General features: G+C 35.9%; 1 protein-coding gene across 3 annotated transcripts in view; it reads left to right on the top strand.

The window, feature by feature from the left end:
• Positions 1-15,008, top strand: part of ABCD2 (ATP binding cassette subfamily D member 2) — a 53,277-nt gene extending 38,269 nt beyond the window's left edge. The window contains exons 8-10 of one of the 3 annotated variants that reach the window (XM_044775330.2): positions 1,725-1,809; positions 8,397-8,522; positions 13,624-15,008. In XM_044775330.2, the coding sequence (XP_044631265.2) occupies positions 1,725-1,809; positions 8,397-8,522; positions 13,624-13,843 (431 nt within the window). In that variant the 3' untranslated portion in view covers positions 13,844-15,008. Of the gene's footprint in view, positions 1-1,724; positions 1,810-8,396; positions 8,523-12,037; positions 12,338-13,623 lie in introns of those variants that run through there. The other 2 variants (XM_070494477.1, XM_070494475.1) reach the window with 2 other exon arrangements.
• Positions 15,009-15,212: the final 204 nt, after the last annotated feature.

The following is a 15,212-nucleotide window of genomic DNA, read 5'->3' as shown; positions in this document are numbered from 1 at the left end:
TTTAAAATCCTCGCTTATGTTTCATAAATGCCATAAAATTCAGTCAGAGAGAAAATTTTATTTCAACAGTTTTCACTAGAAGCAAGAACTTTAAATCAGATGGCATTTTGAGATTCTTTCCTAATATAAAATTATAAGGATGTGTTTTTAAATAGAGGGAGAATTCCTGGAAGTTTACCCAAGAAAATGAACAGTGGTCCCCACTGGAGAGTATCATTGGGAAATAGGGAAAATCTCCTTTTTTGACCCAGTGCACAAAAAACAATGAAGTTCTGCTTTGTATTTTCTTTCCCTTTGACGAAGTTTATTTAGAAATTTTAATAAAGGTGAAAATTCAGCTGAGAAAGAAAAAAGAGTGCAAAGAGCCTGGATTTTTTTCCAAATGGGAAAATTAAGCCTTTAATACTTGGGATTTGGAAATGTTATCCTAAGTTCGTGTGTCAAGTTTTGGCAGTAATTTTCCTCTGAAAATCAGGCTTTGCCTAGTCTGCTCTGTTTTATGATATTCCCACTTCAGAAAAATATTTGATATGGCCATCTTTCTAATAGGCCCCATGGTTTTGTTTTTAAGTGACATTTTTTTCTTATTACAAAATTAAGATAAGCCATAAAAATAATAAATCAAAAATTTTTCAAATGTTGCAAAAAGGGGGAACTTCTAACTTTTAAGTCTCATAATTTCATTCCCAGAGGGGTGCATGTGTGTGTGTGTGTTTACAGAAATGCAATCATAGTTTATATATGCATATATGTGTGTATATATCTAATATATATGCTGCACACAATATATATGCACATACAAGATTCTGGAACTTGGTTTTTCATATAAAAAATATTCTGGGGGCCTGGTGCCATGGCTGGGTTATTAAAGTTCTGTTTGCTCCACTTCACCAGCCCGGATTCACAGGTTCAGATCCCAGGCAGGGCCCTACTCCACTCACCAATCACGTGGTGGAGGCATCCCACATGCAAAAAAATAGAAGAGGTTTGGCACAGATGTTAGCTCAGGGCAAATCTTCCTCAGCAAAAAATAAAATAAAATAAAAATCTGGGTACATTTCTATATCAATAGAAGCCCTAGGGGCCGGTCCCATGGCTGAGCAGTTAGGTTCGCGCGCTCCACTTCAGAGGCCCAGGGTTTCACTAGTTTGATCCTGGGCGCGGACATGGCACCGCTCATCAGGCCACATTGAGATGGTGTCCCGCATGCCACAACTAGAGCAACCCACAACTAAAAAAATTATACAACTATGTACTGGGGGGATTTGGGGAAGAAAAAGCAGAAAAAAAAATAGAAGCCTTGCTTTTTGAATAAATATCCAACAGAAATTCAGTGGTTAAGATGTTGTAAGAGATGGCATGGATAACTGTAGCAGTGTGGAGACAGACCCACTTGTTGATCTTTTCTCTTGCCACCCTCCAAAGTGAGTATAAGTATACCAACTCTTTGGAGATATTCAGAAACAAACAAATTTTAAAAGTGTCAGTATTTAGAATTCTTAGAAGATGTTTTGTCAATATAAGGAATTATTACCATTAAAAAATATCAAAGCTAAAATAAAATGCTTATACATGTGACTTTGTAGTTTATCCAAGCATATATTTTGTAAAATATCAGGTTCTTTGTGTTAATAAATTAAACTTGCCAGGAATCACTTGTCTGGGGCAAAAACAAAAACAATTAAACAAACGCATTATAAAATATGTATGTGTGTTTTTTTAAGGATGGGATGCTGTTATGGACTGGAAAGATGTCCTGTCAGGAGGGGAAAAACAAAGAATGGGCATGGCTCGCATGTTTTACCACAGGTAAGTATGGTATAGCCAGCCCTCGTGGTCTAGTGATTAAGATTTGGTGCTCTCACTGCTGCAACCCGGGTTCTCTGTCAAGGAACCACACCACCCATCTGTTGGTTGCCATACTGTGGCAGTGGTGTGTCGCTCTGATGCTGAAAGCTATGCCACCGGTATTTCAAATACCAGCAGGGTCACTCACCCATGGTGGACAGGTTTTAGCAGAGCTTCCAGACTAGACAGACTAGGAAGAAGGACCTGGCTACCCACTTCTGTTAACACTAGCCATGAAAACCCTACAAATAGCAGTGGAGCATTGTCTGATATAACACTGAAAGGAGAGAAGATAAAGGAAAAAGACTAGGCAGGATCCCCCTCTACTGTACACAGGGTCACTAAGAACTGGAATGCACTCAACGGCACTAACAATAAAAGTATGCTATACTCAGGTAACTGCTATTCCATCGTTGTAACCAAAAACTTCATCATTAGTTTAAAGATATCTTACTGAAAAACTAACGCTTAGAATTTACAGTTGTTAAATTTCTTAAGTTGTTTTTTTCACATGACAGATATCTCCAAGTATTTTTTTCATTTCTTTTATGTTGAGTAATGTTAGATGACAAAATTAAATTTTGTGTATCCTAAGTTTGAAAGTCGGATTACTACTAATTTTAAAATGTGAATACATAACCACTATTATTCTGTTATGAATACAGTAGGTAGGCATTCAGTAATACTTCTGAATTAAATTATTAAATTCAAACTAAATTCACTTTTCAACTACTCAGTACCTATTAAGCTTAGTAGTGCTCTCCTCCTTGAAAATCAGAAGCCTATCCAATGGAAAAAGCCAGCATAGGTCTTAATGGACTCAGAAAAATAGAGATGTAAGAAATAATTTCTCTTGATAAAACTTTTCTCTTTGCAATCAGCTTCATAACCTTTTGAGTTCAAGAATACCAAGCATAAGACACTGTAAACAAATATTAAAGCTATTCTGATTCGTTCCTTTTATTTGTCCTATTCTTCTCTGAAAAAGAAATCTCTTTTCTTTGTCTTGGACCTCTGGTGATGAGAATCTGAGTTGTAAGCAGGGCAGGAGGTTATCAGGAAATATGTTACTTTTAATACTTACATCTTGGGCAAAAAGGACCAAGAGTCACATGCATGAATGCCTGAATGGGCCATAAGCTGGGGCAGGTACAATACTCTTGAAGGAGTTTCAGTGGAAGCAGCAATACTTTCACAGAGAATATTGAAAAGTTGATAAAAAGAGCAAAAAGTATATATCAAATAAGCCTCATTGGACACTTAGCAACTAGTTGGCCCACACTTAGCAAGGAGTTGGCTATTAATTTTTTTTTTTTACAGATTGGCCCCTGAGCTAACATTTGTTGCTTATCTTCTTTTTTTCATACTCTTCTTCTCCCCAACCCCCCCAGTAAGAGTTGTGTATTCTAATTGTGGGTCCTTCTGGTTGTGCTATGTGGGACGCTGCCTCACCATGGCCTGATGAGCGGTGCCATGTCTGTGTCCAGGATCCAAACTGGTGAAACCCTGGGCCACTGAAGTGGAGCATGCAAACTTAACCACTTGACTATGGGGCAGGCCCCTGGCTATCAATTTTTAATTAATTAATTTATTTTATTTTATTTATTTTTGTTTTGAGGAAGATTAGCCCTGAGCTAACATCTGCTGCCAATCCTCCTCTTTTTGCTGAGGAAGACTGGCCCTGAGCTAACATCCGTGCCCATCTTGCTCTACTTTATATATGGGACACCTGCCACAGCATGGCTTGCCAAGCGGTGTGCAGGTTCACACCCAGGATCTGAACTGGTGAACCCCAGGCCGCCGAGAAGCGGAACATGAGAACTTAACCTCTGTGCCACCAGGATGGCCCCTATCAAGTTTTTTCTAAAACTTTTTATGGAAAAAAACATCAAAACTTCATCGAAGAGAAAATTGTAAGGTGAATCCCATATTCCCATCACACTGATTCAACAAATCTAACATTTGACTATGCTTGATTTCTCTGTTCTTTTTTTTTTTTTTCATTTTTGAAGCACTTTAAAGCAAATCCCAAACATCATGGAGTTTTTTCCTTAAAAACTTTGGCACCAATCTCTGAAATAGTAGGATATTTTCTTACATAATAACATACCGTAATCATACCTAATAAAATTAATAATAATTATGTGAAGTCATCTAATACCTGGTTCATATTCAAAGTTTCCCTGATTGTCTCAAAAATATATTTTTATACTTGATTTGTTCAAACCAAGATCTAAACAAGTTTTGCTCATTGAATTTTGGTGTTATATCTCTTAATTATTTTTCAGTCTAAAGAATCTACTCTTTCCTCTTGCTCTTCTCCCCGCATCGTTTATGCCACTGACTTGTTAAAGAAACTGGCTCTATGACAATGTTGCCCATTCTAGATTTATCTGATTGCTTCCTCATGGGGTCCTTTACTACTGTCCTCAATCTCCTATTTTTCCTGTAAACTGGAAATTAGAGATAAAATCTTGATTATATTTAGGTTCGGCCTTTTTGATAAGAGTTTAACATATAATATTTATCATTGAAAAAAGAAGGTATCATTTAAACAACTTATTAAAATATGTTCATTTCATAGAAGTAGAAAATTTAGATACGTACAAACGAAAAAAATCTCTTATTACTTATAATGCTTAAAATTTTGGGATAGTTTCTTCTCAGTCTTGGTACACAAAAGTTGACTATCTTGATTTTTTTAATGTAATTATTTCATAAAGTATATTGTAATTTATATCCCTCTTTTAACTTTGTATGCTATTATGTATATTATTATGTAATAACTAGCCAAGGTTTATTAACAATATTATTATTGTAAAATTTATGTGCCAAATGCACAGACCTTAAGTGTATAATTCAATGACTTTTGATAAATGTATATACATTATATAACCAACACCTCTGTTAAGACAGAGAGTGTTTCTGTCACCCTAGAAAGTCCCTCATGCCCCTTTCCAGTCAAACTCCCCTTGGACAATATCTGTCCTGATTTTTATCATCATAGATTATTTCTGCCTGTTCTACAACTTCACATAAATTAAATCATACAATATGTATTTTTGTGTCTAGCTGGAATTTTTTAATGAGAAAAATTATTGTGTTAATAACATGATATTTGTAATAATGTACGTAGTTAGTACAAGAATATGGCAAGCTAAAAACATATGAACCAAAACTTGCTAACTCAGAATTTGTAGTGAATTGTGTTTTGGAATGCCTCTTCCTCAGATGACGTGGTGAGATTCAAGAGCAAACTTTACAGTTTGACATTTATGGCCAGCTGTTACCCACTATCACCCTGAATCTGTTTGAGCCTCGTCCGTAAACATTCAGTAAGATGATCACCAGCATAGTTGGTGAAATGTAATACAGCGGAATGTAAAATGTGACTGTAAATTCTCACTGTTCTCAGTGTGTTAATAAAATAAACTCTGTAATAAAGAACAAGAGACATTAGTAAAAGATGCCAATCCTAAGAGATTTCAAGTACCTGTAACTTGAAATAAATAGTTGATACTTATGTATCTAAAGTATACACGTTTGGATATAGTGTGAGACTGAATAAAGATCAAGTTACAAGTATATCCGTGGAAAGAAAATTTAATGAATCATAGGAAGATCAGTGAAGATGAGCACGTTGTTGAAAAGCAGAATCTACTGAGAAAAAATAAAATGAAATAGAAATATTAAACTCAGTGTAGGAAAATTATAACAATGAGAATCTGCCTCCCCTCATCCTCATGCCTGCCTCAAGATTTGAGGGGCCGGCCCCGCGGCCAAGTGGTTAAGTTCCTGCACTCCACTTCAGGGCCCAGGGTTTCGCTGGTTTGGATCCTGGGCGCGGACATGGCACTGCTCATCAACCCATGCTGAGGTGGCGTCCCACATGCCACAACTAGAGGGACCCACAACTAGAATATAAAACTATGTGCCCCGGGGGCTTTGGGGAGAAAAAGCAGAAAAAAAACCAAACAAACCAAGATTTGAACTATAATGAGAAAGACTTGAGCTGGCCAAAACAGAGGACTTCTGCAGGGAGTATTAAATATCACAATAGTATACTCTTTTTGAGAGGATCTTAATTTTAATGTTTTGAGAATGATCAGGAAAGTCCTATCTTAAGGGGGATAGATTAGATCCTTCATAAGGCTCATGCTTCTAATAATACACCAAGAGAAAAAGGGAAATCTGAGAAACAATATTATCTAATGTTTTGCTTAGTTATATCAGTTCCAGATTCCAGCTATTGCTTAATATATTTGAATACACATAGACACGTATACACACACATACAGGCACCAGTCCTGCCAAAGAAACAAAAGTGTGTGATCTATCTTACATCTGCTAGACTAAGGGTTGCTATGACAACAGAGTGTAAGATATATACTTTACTTCTAATTCTAAAATGGCATCTCTTTATTTAGCTCAAGGCATTCTGAAAAATAAGACACATTAAGTAATGTAATTACTGGGAAAAGATTTCACAAAAAAGAAAATTTACCCCAAACCTCTCTCTTTTATACTTCCTTTTCTTTTCCCTTTTTTCCACTGAAAAGAAAATCATCCACAAAACAGTAATCAACTCTGAGACAAAGAAGTAATGCTTAATACTTAAACCAGCCAGCAAAACCACTTCTGTTGATGTCATGAGGAACCTGCAGTGATCTTTCAGTTCTTTGCATGGAGAGCAGCTGTTAAAGTCAAATGGGTGTTAAAGATTCCTTTGACTCCTGTATCTATTAGCTTTGACTTCTCCTCTAGAATAAGTAACAGGATCCTATTAATAAGCAAATCAGGGACCAGCCCCCAGGCCAAGTGGTTAAGTTGGGGTGCTCTGCTTTGGCAGCCCAGGGTTTCGAAGTTTCGATCCTAGGCATACACATGGCAGCGTGCATCAGGCCATGCTGAGGCGGTGTCCCACATGCCAGAACTAGAAGGACCTACAACTAAAATATACAATTATGTACTGGTCAGATTTGGGGAGAAAAAGCAAAATAATAAAAAAATAATAATACATTAAAAATAAGCAAATCAATTATGGAAAGACAATTTACAGTGCTAAATAATTATTTGTGCTGAACGAGAAATTACTACTGGTTTCAATTTTTTTTTTTAAAGATTTTATTTTTTTTCCTTTTTCTCCCCAAAGTCCCCCGGTACATAGTTGTATATTCTTCGTTGTGGGTCCTTCTAGTTGTGGCATGTGGGATGCTGCCTCAGCGTGGTTTGATGAGCAGTGCCATGTCCGCGCCCAGGATTCGAACCAACGAAACACTGGGCTGCCTGCAGCGGAGCGCGTGAACTTAACCACTTGGCCACGGGGCCAGCCCCACTGGTTTCAATTTTTATCTTTTCATTGTCATTTATTTAAAAAGAACTCAGAATATCTTCATGAAGGAAATTGTCTTGGTAAACACTTGATACTGATTCTCAACGCTGAAATAAGTAATAAATGACAGTGCATGAGCAAACCTTTGGTCCCAATAACAAAGCTAAGTCATGTTGCTGAGTACCAAATAGATACCTGAAGTCCAGACAGATTGAAGGAAGACAGGGAAAGAAAAAAGAAAGGCAGTCAGGTGAGATGAAAGGAAGAGAATAAACAGAAGGAAATGGTGGCAAGTGATAGGTATCCTGAGAGTACTAGACAGTCATTTCCAAAGTAAAAATTGAGCTAGAAAAAAAAATGATTGAGTGCAATCAGAAAAATATTTACTGATTTTTTTCGATAAGAATGTGTTTGTGGGGGCTGGCCCCGTGGCCGAGTGGTTAAGTTTGCGCGCTCCGCTGCAGGCAGCCCAGTGTTTCGTTGGTTCGAATCCTGGGCGCGGACATGGCACTGCTCATCAGACCACGCTGAGGCAGCGTCCCACATGCCACAACTAGAAGAACCCACAACGAAGAATACACAACTATGTACCGGGGGGGCTTTGGGGAGAAAAAGGAAAAAATAAAATCTTAAAAAAAAGAATGTGTTTGTGAAGCATGGTCTCAATGTTAGCAGGTTAAATACCTACTCTAAATTTGTCAGATTAGGCATGCTTACTTTAGTAGAGTCTTGTGGCAATGAAATTCCATTAGTAGTGATTAGGTACTCACGTTGTTGACGAAATTATCTTCACAGTAAATATTTGCTAACAGGGCTGTGGCCTGTTTGATAATTAGCTACTGTGATGTATTTTTCATGTAATTAATCACAACCTTGTCACCAAGAATGAACCTGCCTTCTGCAGGGAAATATACTCAGTGACCTGCCTCATCTTTCCTGTGCCTCATCTTCATGATTCACTCATCTGCATAACAATAAAGCCTACTGTATTGTGAGCAGGTACCAGAAAATCTATTTAAAATTTAAAAGGTGTATGATATTCTGGTCCAAAGAGGGGGGATGACTGCTCTTTTGCTTTATCATTTGTCACCTTTAATAATGTCATATATTCTTTTGCTCCTTTAAAGATGTTAACATTGCAACTCATATCATCCAAATAAGGATTTATAATTTGAATAGGAAAATCATTCATTTATTTGTGTTTATTTTTTTCAAGACCAAAGTATGCCTTGCTGGATGAATGTACCAGTGCTGTCAGCATTGATGTTGAAGGAAAGATATTTCAGGCTGCAAAAGGGGCCGGAATTTCCTTACTGTCTATAACACACAGGCCTTCTCTTTGGTAAGTGTTTCCAATGCTAATTTGTGATAGATGGTTTTTCTTTGTATTTCTTAAAGAATAACTTTGCTAAACTTTCACTATGGAGCATAAGCCATTTCACTTATTCTCTAGTTGTATTTTTGTTAAATTGCACACTAGTGATTTAGAAACTCCAAAGATAACATCATAACATTAATGTGCTATTTGAAAACCATCAGCACATTCCAATAATTCTGAAAAGAAGCAGTAAAATCCAGTGATTTTTTTTTAGCTGAAAATATTCATATTTCCATAGTATGTACTAGGAAAGAATGTATTTATATAATTTTACATCATCTTTTTAGTCCTCTCTTCAAAATCCAGGAAAAAAAAATACCACAACTTGATATTCCCCTTAATGATTAAGTTGGAGAAAACACAGAAAGAAATACTTTTTTGGGTTTTGTTAAGAAAAAATGAACAAAAATGTTTTGTAAATAATATCTCATAAAATTTTATGGGATTTCCCCCTTTTTAAAAAAATGATGGCACCAATTTTTACCATTCCTCTTTTTCCTTGATTCGTCATCATAATAACAGTTGCTAGTGCAGATTCAGCACCTATTCTCTTCCAGGCTTATTTTATTTAAGCCTCATAACAATCCTGTAGAGTATAGGTAGTCCAATTATCCTCATCTTACAGATGAAGAAACCTTGAACTAGAAAAATAAGAAAGGTAACTCACCAGGATCACACCCTCTATACTATAGTAAACAGCTCTATTTTTACAAGGAACTCAAAATGTATCTCATGCATAAACTGTGAAAACACTTTTTCGTTCACACTACATTCCACTGTCTACTTTTGCATTTCTGTTTCATCAATCAAAATCTTTTCTTTTGACATATTAGTAACTACAGTGAACTCTACATGCTTTGACCTCCTATGTCCCAAAAGACAGGCAAGACTCCTCTTCTCTCTGGCTGAAGCATTCTGTAGCATCTGACTGATCACGTTCTATGCCAAGGCTGTCATCATGTACATAACTTCAAACCTAGGCTAAGTAGCAAGCTTTGTTAGAGTTAATCCTTGAAGCCCTTCTAGACCTTTCACCTTATAAAGAATGTTTACTTTAAAATTGTGAATAAACTGAGTATTCAGTTCAGCTCAGGCTTTTATGCAAATTTCTTTGACTCTGAATCCTACTTCTATTGAGAAGATAATAATCTATTTTCATGCTTTATTTAAGCATTCAGATTTTTCATAATTTTTGTTTTCTTCAGAGAGTTGACCTGAAAATAAAGCATTTCATGAAGTGACCCTTTCTCTGGAACTTTGTCATTTGTCTCTCCATTGTTAGGAATTAATTGGCATCTGGAGTTATAGGACCCTGTTTTGCTAATCTCTCCAGAGGCAATCTGGATCTAGTCCAGGATGAGTTAGAGTCCAAGTCGATGAGTGATTCCTCTGACTCTTCCCTAGAGAGAAACAACAGGACCTGGATCTGTAGACAATTAAGACATTTCCCCGTAAATCCTCTGAATCAGGGATGACATAAAAGCAGGCCAGAAGATCTCTTGAGCCCTTTCTGGTATGGACTTGTCATTTCTAGACATGTTTCCTAATAGATCACATGTTCGGATAACATGGAGTTCTCTCTTAGTCCTACTGTTTTTCTCACCTCTACCAGTGGATTTATTATGCTACCCTGTCATTCAGTTCCTTATTCAAGTAGCCTAAAGAGGCATTGGAAGCATATTCAGTCATTTTTTTCTCAATTGAAGGAACGAATAGTTTTTTGTTATCGTTGTTGTTTTCCAGACTTTATTTTTTTAGAGCAGTTTTAGGTTCATAGCAAAATTGATAGGAAGGTACGGAAATATCCCATATCTCTGTCCCCACACATGCATAGCCTCCCCCATTATCAATATCCTCCACCAGAATGGTACACTTGTTACAATTGATGAACCTATATTGACACATCATAATCACCCAAAGTCCATAGTTTACGTTAGGGTTCACCTAGTGTTGTACATTCTACAGGTTTGGGCAAATTTATAATTACATGTTTCTACCATTCTAGTACTATACAGAGTATTTTCACTGCTCTAAAAGTCCTCTGTGCTCTGCCTATTCATCCCTCCCTTCCCCCAAACCCTAGAAACCACTCATCTTTAATGTCTCTATAGTGCAGCCTTTTCCAGAATGTCATATAGCTGAAATCATACAGTATGTAGCTTTTTTCCAATTGGCTTTTTTCACTTAGTAATTTTCATTTAAGTTTCCTCTGTGTCTTTTTATGGCGTGATAGCTCATTCCTTTTTACACTGAATAATATTCCATTGTTGGGTGTACACAGTTTATTTATCCATTCACCTAGTGGAGGACATCTTGGTTGCTTCCAAGTTTTAGCAATTATGAATAAAGCTGCTATAAACATTGATGTGCAGGTTTTTGTGAGGATATGAGATTTCTCAACTCCTTTAGGTAAATATCAAGGAGTGCAATTGCTGGATTGTATGGTAAGAGTATATTTTGTTTCATAATAAACTGCAAAACTGTCTGTCAAAGTGGCTGTGCCATTTTGCATTCCCACTAGCAAGGAACTAAAGTCCCAGTTGCTCCACAGCCTTACCAGCATGTGGTGTTGTCAGTGTTCTGGATTTTGGCTATTCTAATATGTGTGTCATGGACAAGTGATTTTTTGAGGAAATAGCAAAATCTGTAATTTTGTACCTTTTAACAAGAAAAATATGTTTTTAATTGCAGCTACCCACAGTACATTTCCCCATAAAACTAAAAATTGTTAGTTCTGATTTATGAATTAGTTTAAAATTTTTACACTGTGGAAACCTATCATTTCTGATTATTCTTTTTCCCAAGATGAAATTCTTAATTTCCCTGAAAAGATTTCAGAGGAGGGAAAAGATGTATTATATTTTTCCCCATAACGACAAATGGGTAACTGTTGGTTGTAAAGATTAAAATCAATAGCAGTATCTGAATAGGTCAAAAATTATAGAAGCTTATTACATTATTTGATTCCTGGATAGAATTACAGCTCTATAATTACCTCTTTCCAATGCTTTATCTTATTTGCACAGGAAGTCTACAGATTATTTCCAGTGAACCTCAGTTAATATGGTAGTTTCTTTTGAATTCCTCTGACTAAAGTAGACCCTGAAATATTGTTTTAGCCCATAATATGGAACACACCTTTGAATCTCAGGTCGTGAAACACCTATACAGTGTCTTCCTCCCATGTGGAAATCAAATAATGTTGTAGGACCGGAGTGATGAGCCAAACCTTCATTGTACATTGAAGATGGAAGTTGCCCAAGATCTGAACTACCGCATTCTAGAATAGCTCCTGGTTGTATATCCAAGACTAGGGAAGCCCAAGAAAAGTTGAGAATGAAGTAAACAAAATGATTTTTTTTAACCATTATTTCTCTTTCTCATATAACTACCTTTCTTTTGTTTTTCCATTACCTTTGTTTTAACTCTCCGATTTTAATAGCAGTATTTTCACATTTTTATTTTTTCCCTTGACACAGGAATGCATTGTTTTCAATTTAATTTTCACAAGGTCCCACCTGTTGGGAGATCACATTTTTGGAAAACTGCAGAACCTAAACATAGTAGATACTCAAAAGTCTACGGAGAAGATGATTAATCTGTGTCATATGTTATCAAGCACATCGACTTCAACCTTCAGCTTGTGATTGATTTTACTCGTTTAGACATACTTTAACCTAGCTTAGTGTTCCCATTTTACAGCATGCTAAAACCATTCAATCAAAATGAGATGAAACCCAAACGTCCTCAATTGATGAATAAATAAAGTATACAATACCATACAATGGAGTATTATTCAGCCATAAAAACAAAAGAGGTGATAATACATGCTGCAACTAGATGAACTTTGAAATCATTTTAAGTGAAAGAATTCAGTCACAAAACCCACGTATTGTGTGATTCCAAGTATATGAAACATCCAGAATAGACAAATCCTTAGAGATATAAAGGAGATTGGTGCTTGGCAGGAGCTGAGCAGAAGGGAAACAGGGAGGGACTGATAATGGGGATAGGGTTTCTTTTGGGGGTGAAGAAAATATTCTGGAATTGGATAGTGGTGGTGGTTGCATTAGCTTGTGAATATACTAAAAATGACTGAATTTTACACTTTAAAAGGATGAATTTATGGTATGTGAATCATATCTCACTTTAAAAAAAATAGGCAGTAACAGCTACTTGAAATAAGCCCCCTGATCATAGTAAATAATGACAGGTGAGAGCTTAAAAGAAAACAAGAAGTGAGAAACACTATAAGGGAAAGACAGAAAAACTGGGGACACGTAAGAACATGGGCCACTTCAGCATGGTGACCAAACGCAGTGGCTCAGCCATGCGAGGTCAGCTCTGAGAGCTCTACTCTCTCCACACATCCCCCATGAATCCCAGAGACTGATAACCTGAGCCTTCCTGTAGAAGAAGATGGATAGTCTCCCATCTCATCAATAAAATCATCTCTCTACCTCGCTGAAGTTGCTAATTATGAACCTGAGCCATGAGAAAGGAGATTAAATTATATGAATGCAGGAAGTATCTCTAAAAGATTTCTGTCAAAGAGTTCATTTTTAAAAAACATTTTAAAACTTTAATTATCAATAAATTTGTACTTATGTAGAATAATTCATTCTCAAAGGATGGTATATTAATGAATTGGTGTTGTATTTCCTTTATTTTTCTTAGTTTTTCTGTATAACCTTTTAAATTTTTAGTTTCTTCTCTCAACTTTCTTCCGTTATTCTCATTCTAAGTATGCTTTGATATTTACTCAAAGCCATACTGGGTTATGAAGATAAATTAAATGGATGCAACAGCATGTCTTCCTTTGCAAATCATATATATTCAGCATATGAAATAAATTTAATATAAGCAGTAGAATTTCCTAGAGATTAATGACTTTGGGAGTAAAAAAATCACAATAGTGACCCTCTTGGGGATTTTTGAAAATTGAATATAAAATAGGCACCTTACTTAAAAATTGCCTTTGGATATCAATTAGAATGATAAAACTATAACTAAAATGGCTTTTCACAATTATTGCTAATAATATTATTTCATTTTGATTATGCAGGAAATACCACACTCATTTATTACAGTTTGATGGTGAAGGAGGTTGGCGCTTTGAACAATTGGATACTGCTATCCGTTTAACACTGAGTGAAGAAAAACAAAAGCTGGAATCTCAGCTAGCTGGGATTCCCAAAATGCAGCAAAGACTCAATGAACTATGTAAAATTTTGGGAGAAGACTCAGTGCTAAAAACAATCAAAAATGAAGATGAGACATCTTAATTTGTTTTGACATATTTTAAAAGTTAATTTTCAGGTAAAGGCTCAGAGACACTCTGTTATAGTGCATGCGTTGTGTTAAGCTAAGCTCAGAGGAAAAAAGGCAGCAAGAAATGTTCTATGAGATTTTAGCATCAAGGAAATATATGTTCTGACAGAGGAAAATAAAATGCATTATGTAAGATTAGTCATATGGCTTCTACTAATTCCTAGTAAAAGCCTAGTTCACCTGTAAAACAGGATTTTGTAGGTGAATTCATGATGAATACCAGATTTGCTGTGTGTATGTGATGTGTCTGAAGTTCTTAACAAACATGGGCGATATCTTGAGAAGGGAACAACTGAAGAGCAGCATTTGCGTTGAAACCAAGTGCAGAGAATTAGAAGTCTGAGTAATATTTCAGCCCATCTATGGTTATTAGGTTTAATAGCTAGAATTCATGTCCATCATTGTCAGTGGTCAACTAAACCTCTGTTAAAATAGCAGACAGTTTGATAAATAATTTCAATATGAAAAAAATTCTTTTAATGGCAATGGTTGAGAGAAAGAAGCATGGCTATACATGTATGAAATGCCATTTTTTTTTATTTTAGATTTTGAACACCTTAATGTGGGCCCATTAATCGGTTTTATGAGAATCTTACATATCTGTTAATAAGCTCTTTCATTTTAAAAAGAGGATTGCCAATACAGAAAACGAATATCCAAACAACGTTGTCTCAGCCTGTTACTTTACTTTGAAGCATTATCTATTGCAACTTCTGTCCAGAAATACTCGGCTTGTTTTTGTGCTCAAAGGAGGAGTCCACCACCTTTTTAAAATAGCAGTGCTGTAACAGAATACAGGGGTTCTCAAAATCACAGTGGTAAGAACATACATTGGAATAAGACTTTATAATTCCCAATCCTCATTTACATCATTTCATTTTAATCCTTGGGGCAGTATTTTGAGGTACATATTATTTTTCTAGTTTGCTTTTGAGAAAATCTACACTCAGAATTGCCCTAATTATGCCGTTTATTTAGGGACAGATCCAGGGATCAAATGAAGTTCTCCTGATTCCCTGGTTCAGTGCTATTTCCACTATTATCCTTGAAATCCAACTGGGCTATAATATCAATAAAAGTTAAATGAGATGTTGAAAAGAAAATAAATTTAGTAATGTTAGTGTTATTGTTATTTGGTTATTGTTTACACGATATAGAAAGTAAGTACAAGGTGGAAAGGCCATTGGTTCTGAGGTTTAAAATGGGCCAAGAAAGTTAGCAAATCTTTCAGCAACTGTGCATTCAAACTCAATATAAATGTACCTCTACAGCCAGCAATCAAAAGGGGAATTAATTGTTATAGGTAAGTTTAATATTTATGGA

This window comes from Equus asinus, chromosome 22, assembly GCF_041296235.1.
Source record: "Equus asinus isolate D_3611 breed Donkey chromosome 22, EquAss-T2T_v2, whole genome shotgun sequence".
Lineage (NCBI taxonomy): Eukaryota > Metazoa > Chordata > Mammalia > Perissodactyla > Equidae > Equus > Equus asinus.
The sequence above is the reverse complement of the archived record's forward strand: the minus strand, read 5'-3'. Positions and strand labels throughout refer to the sequence as shown.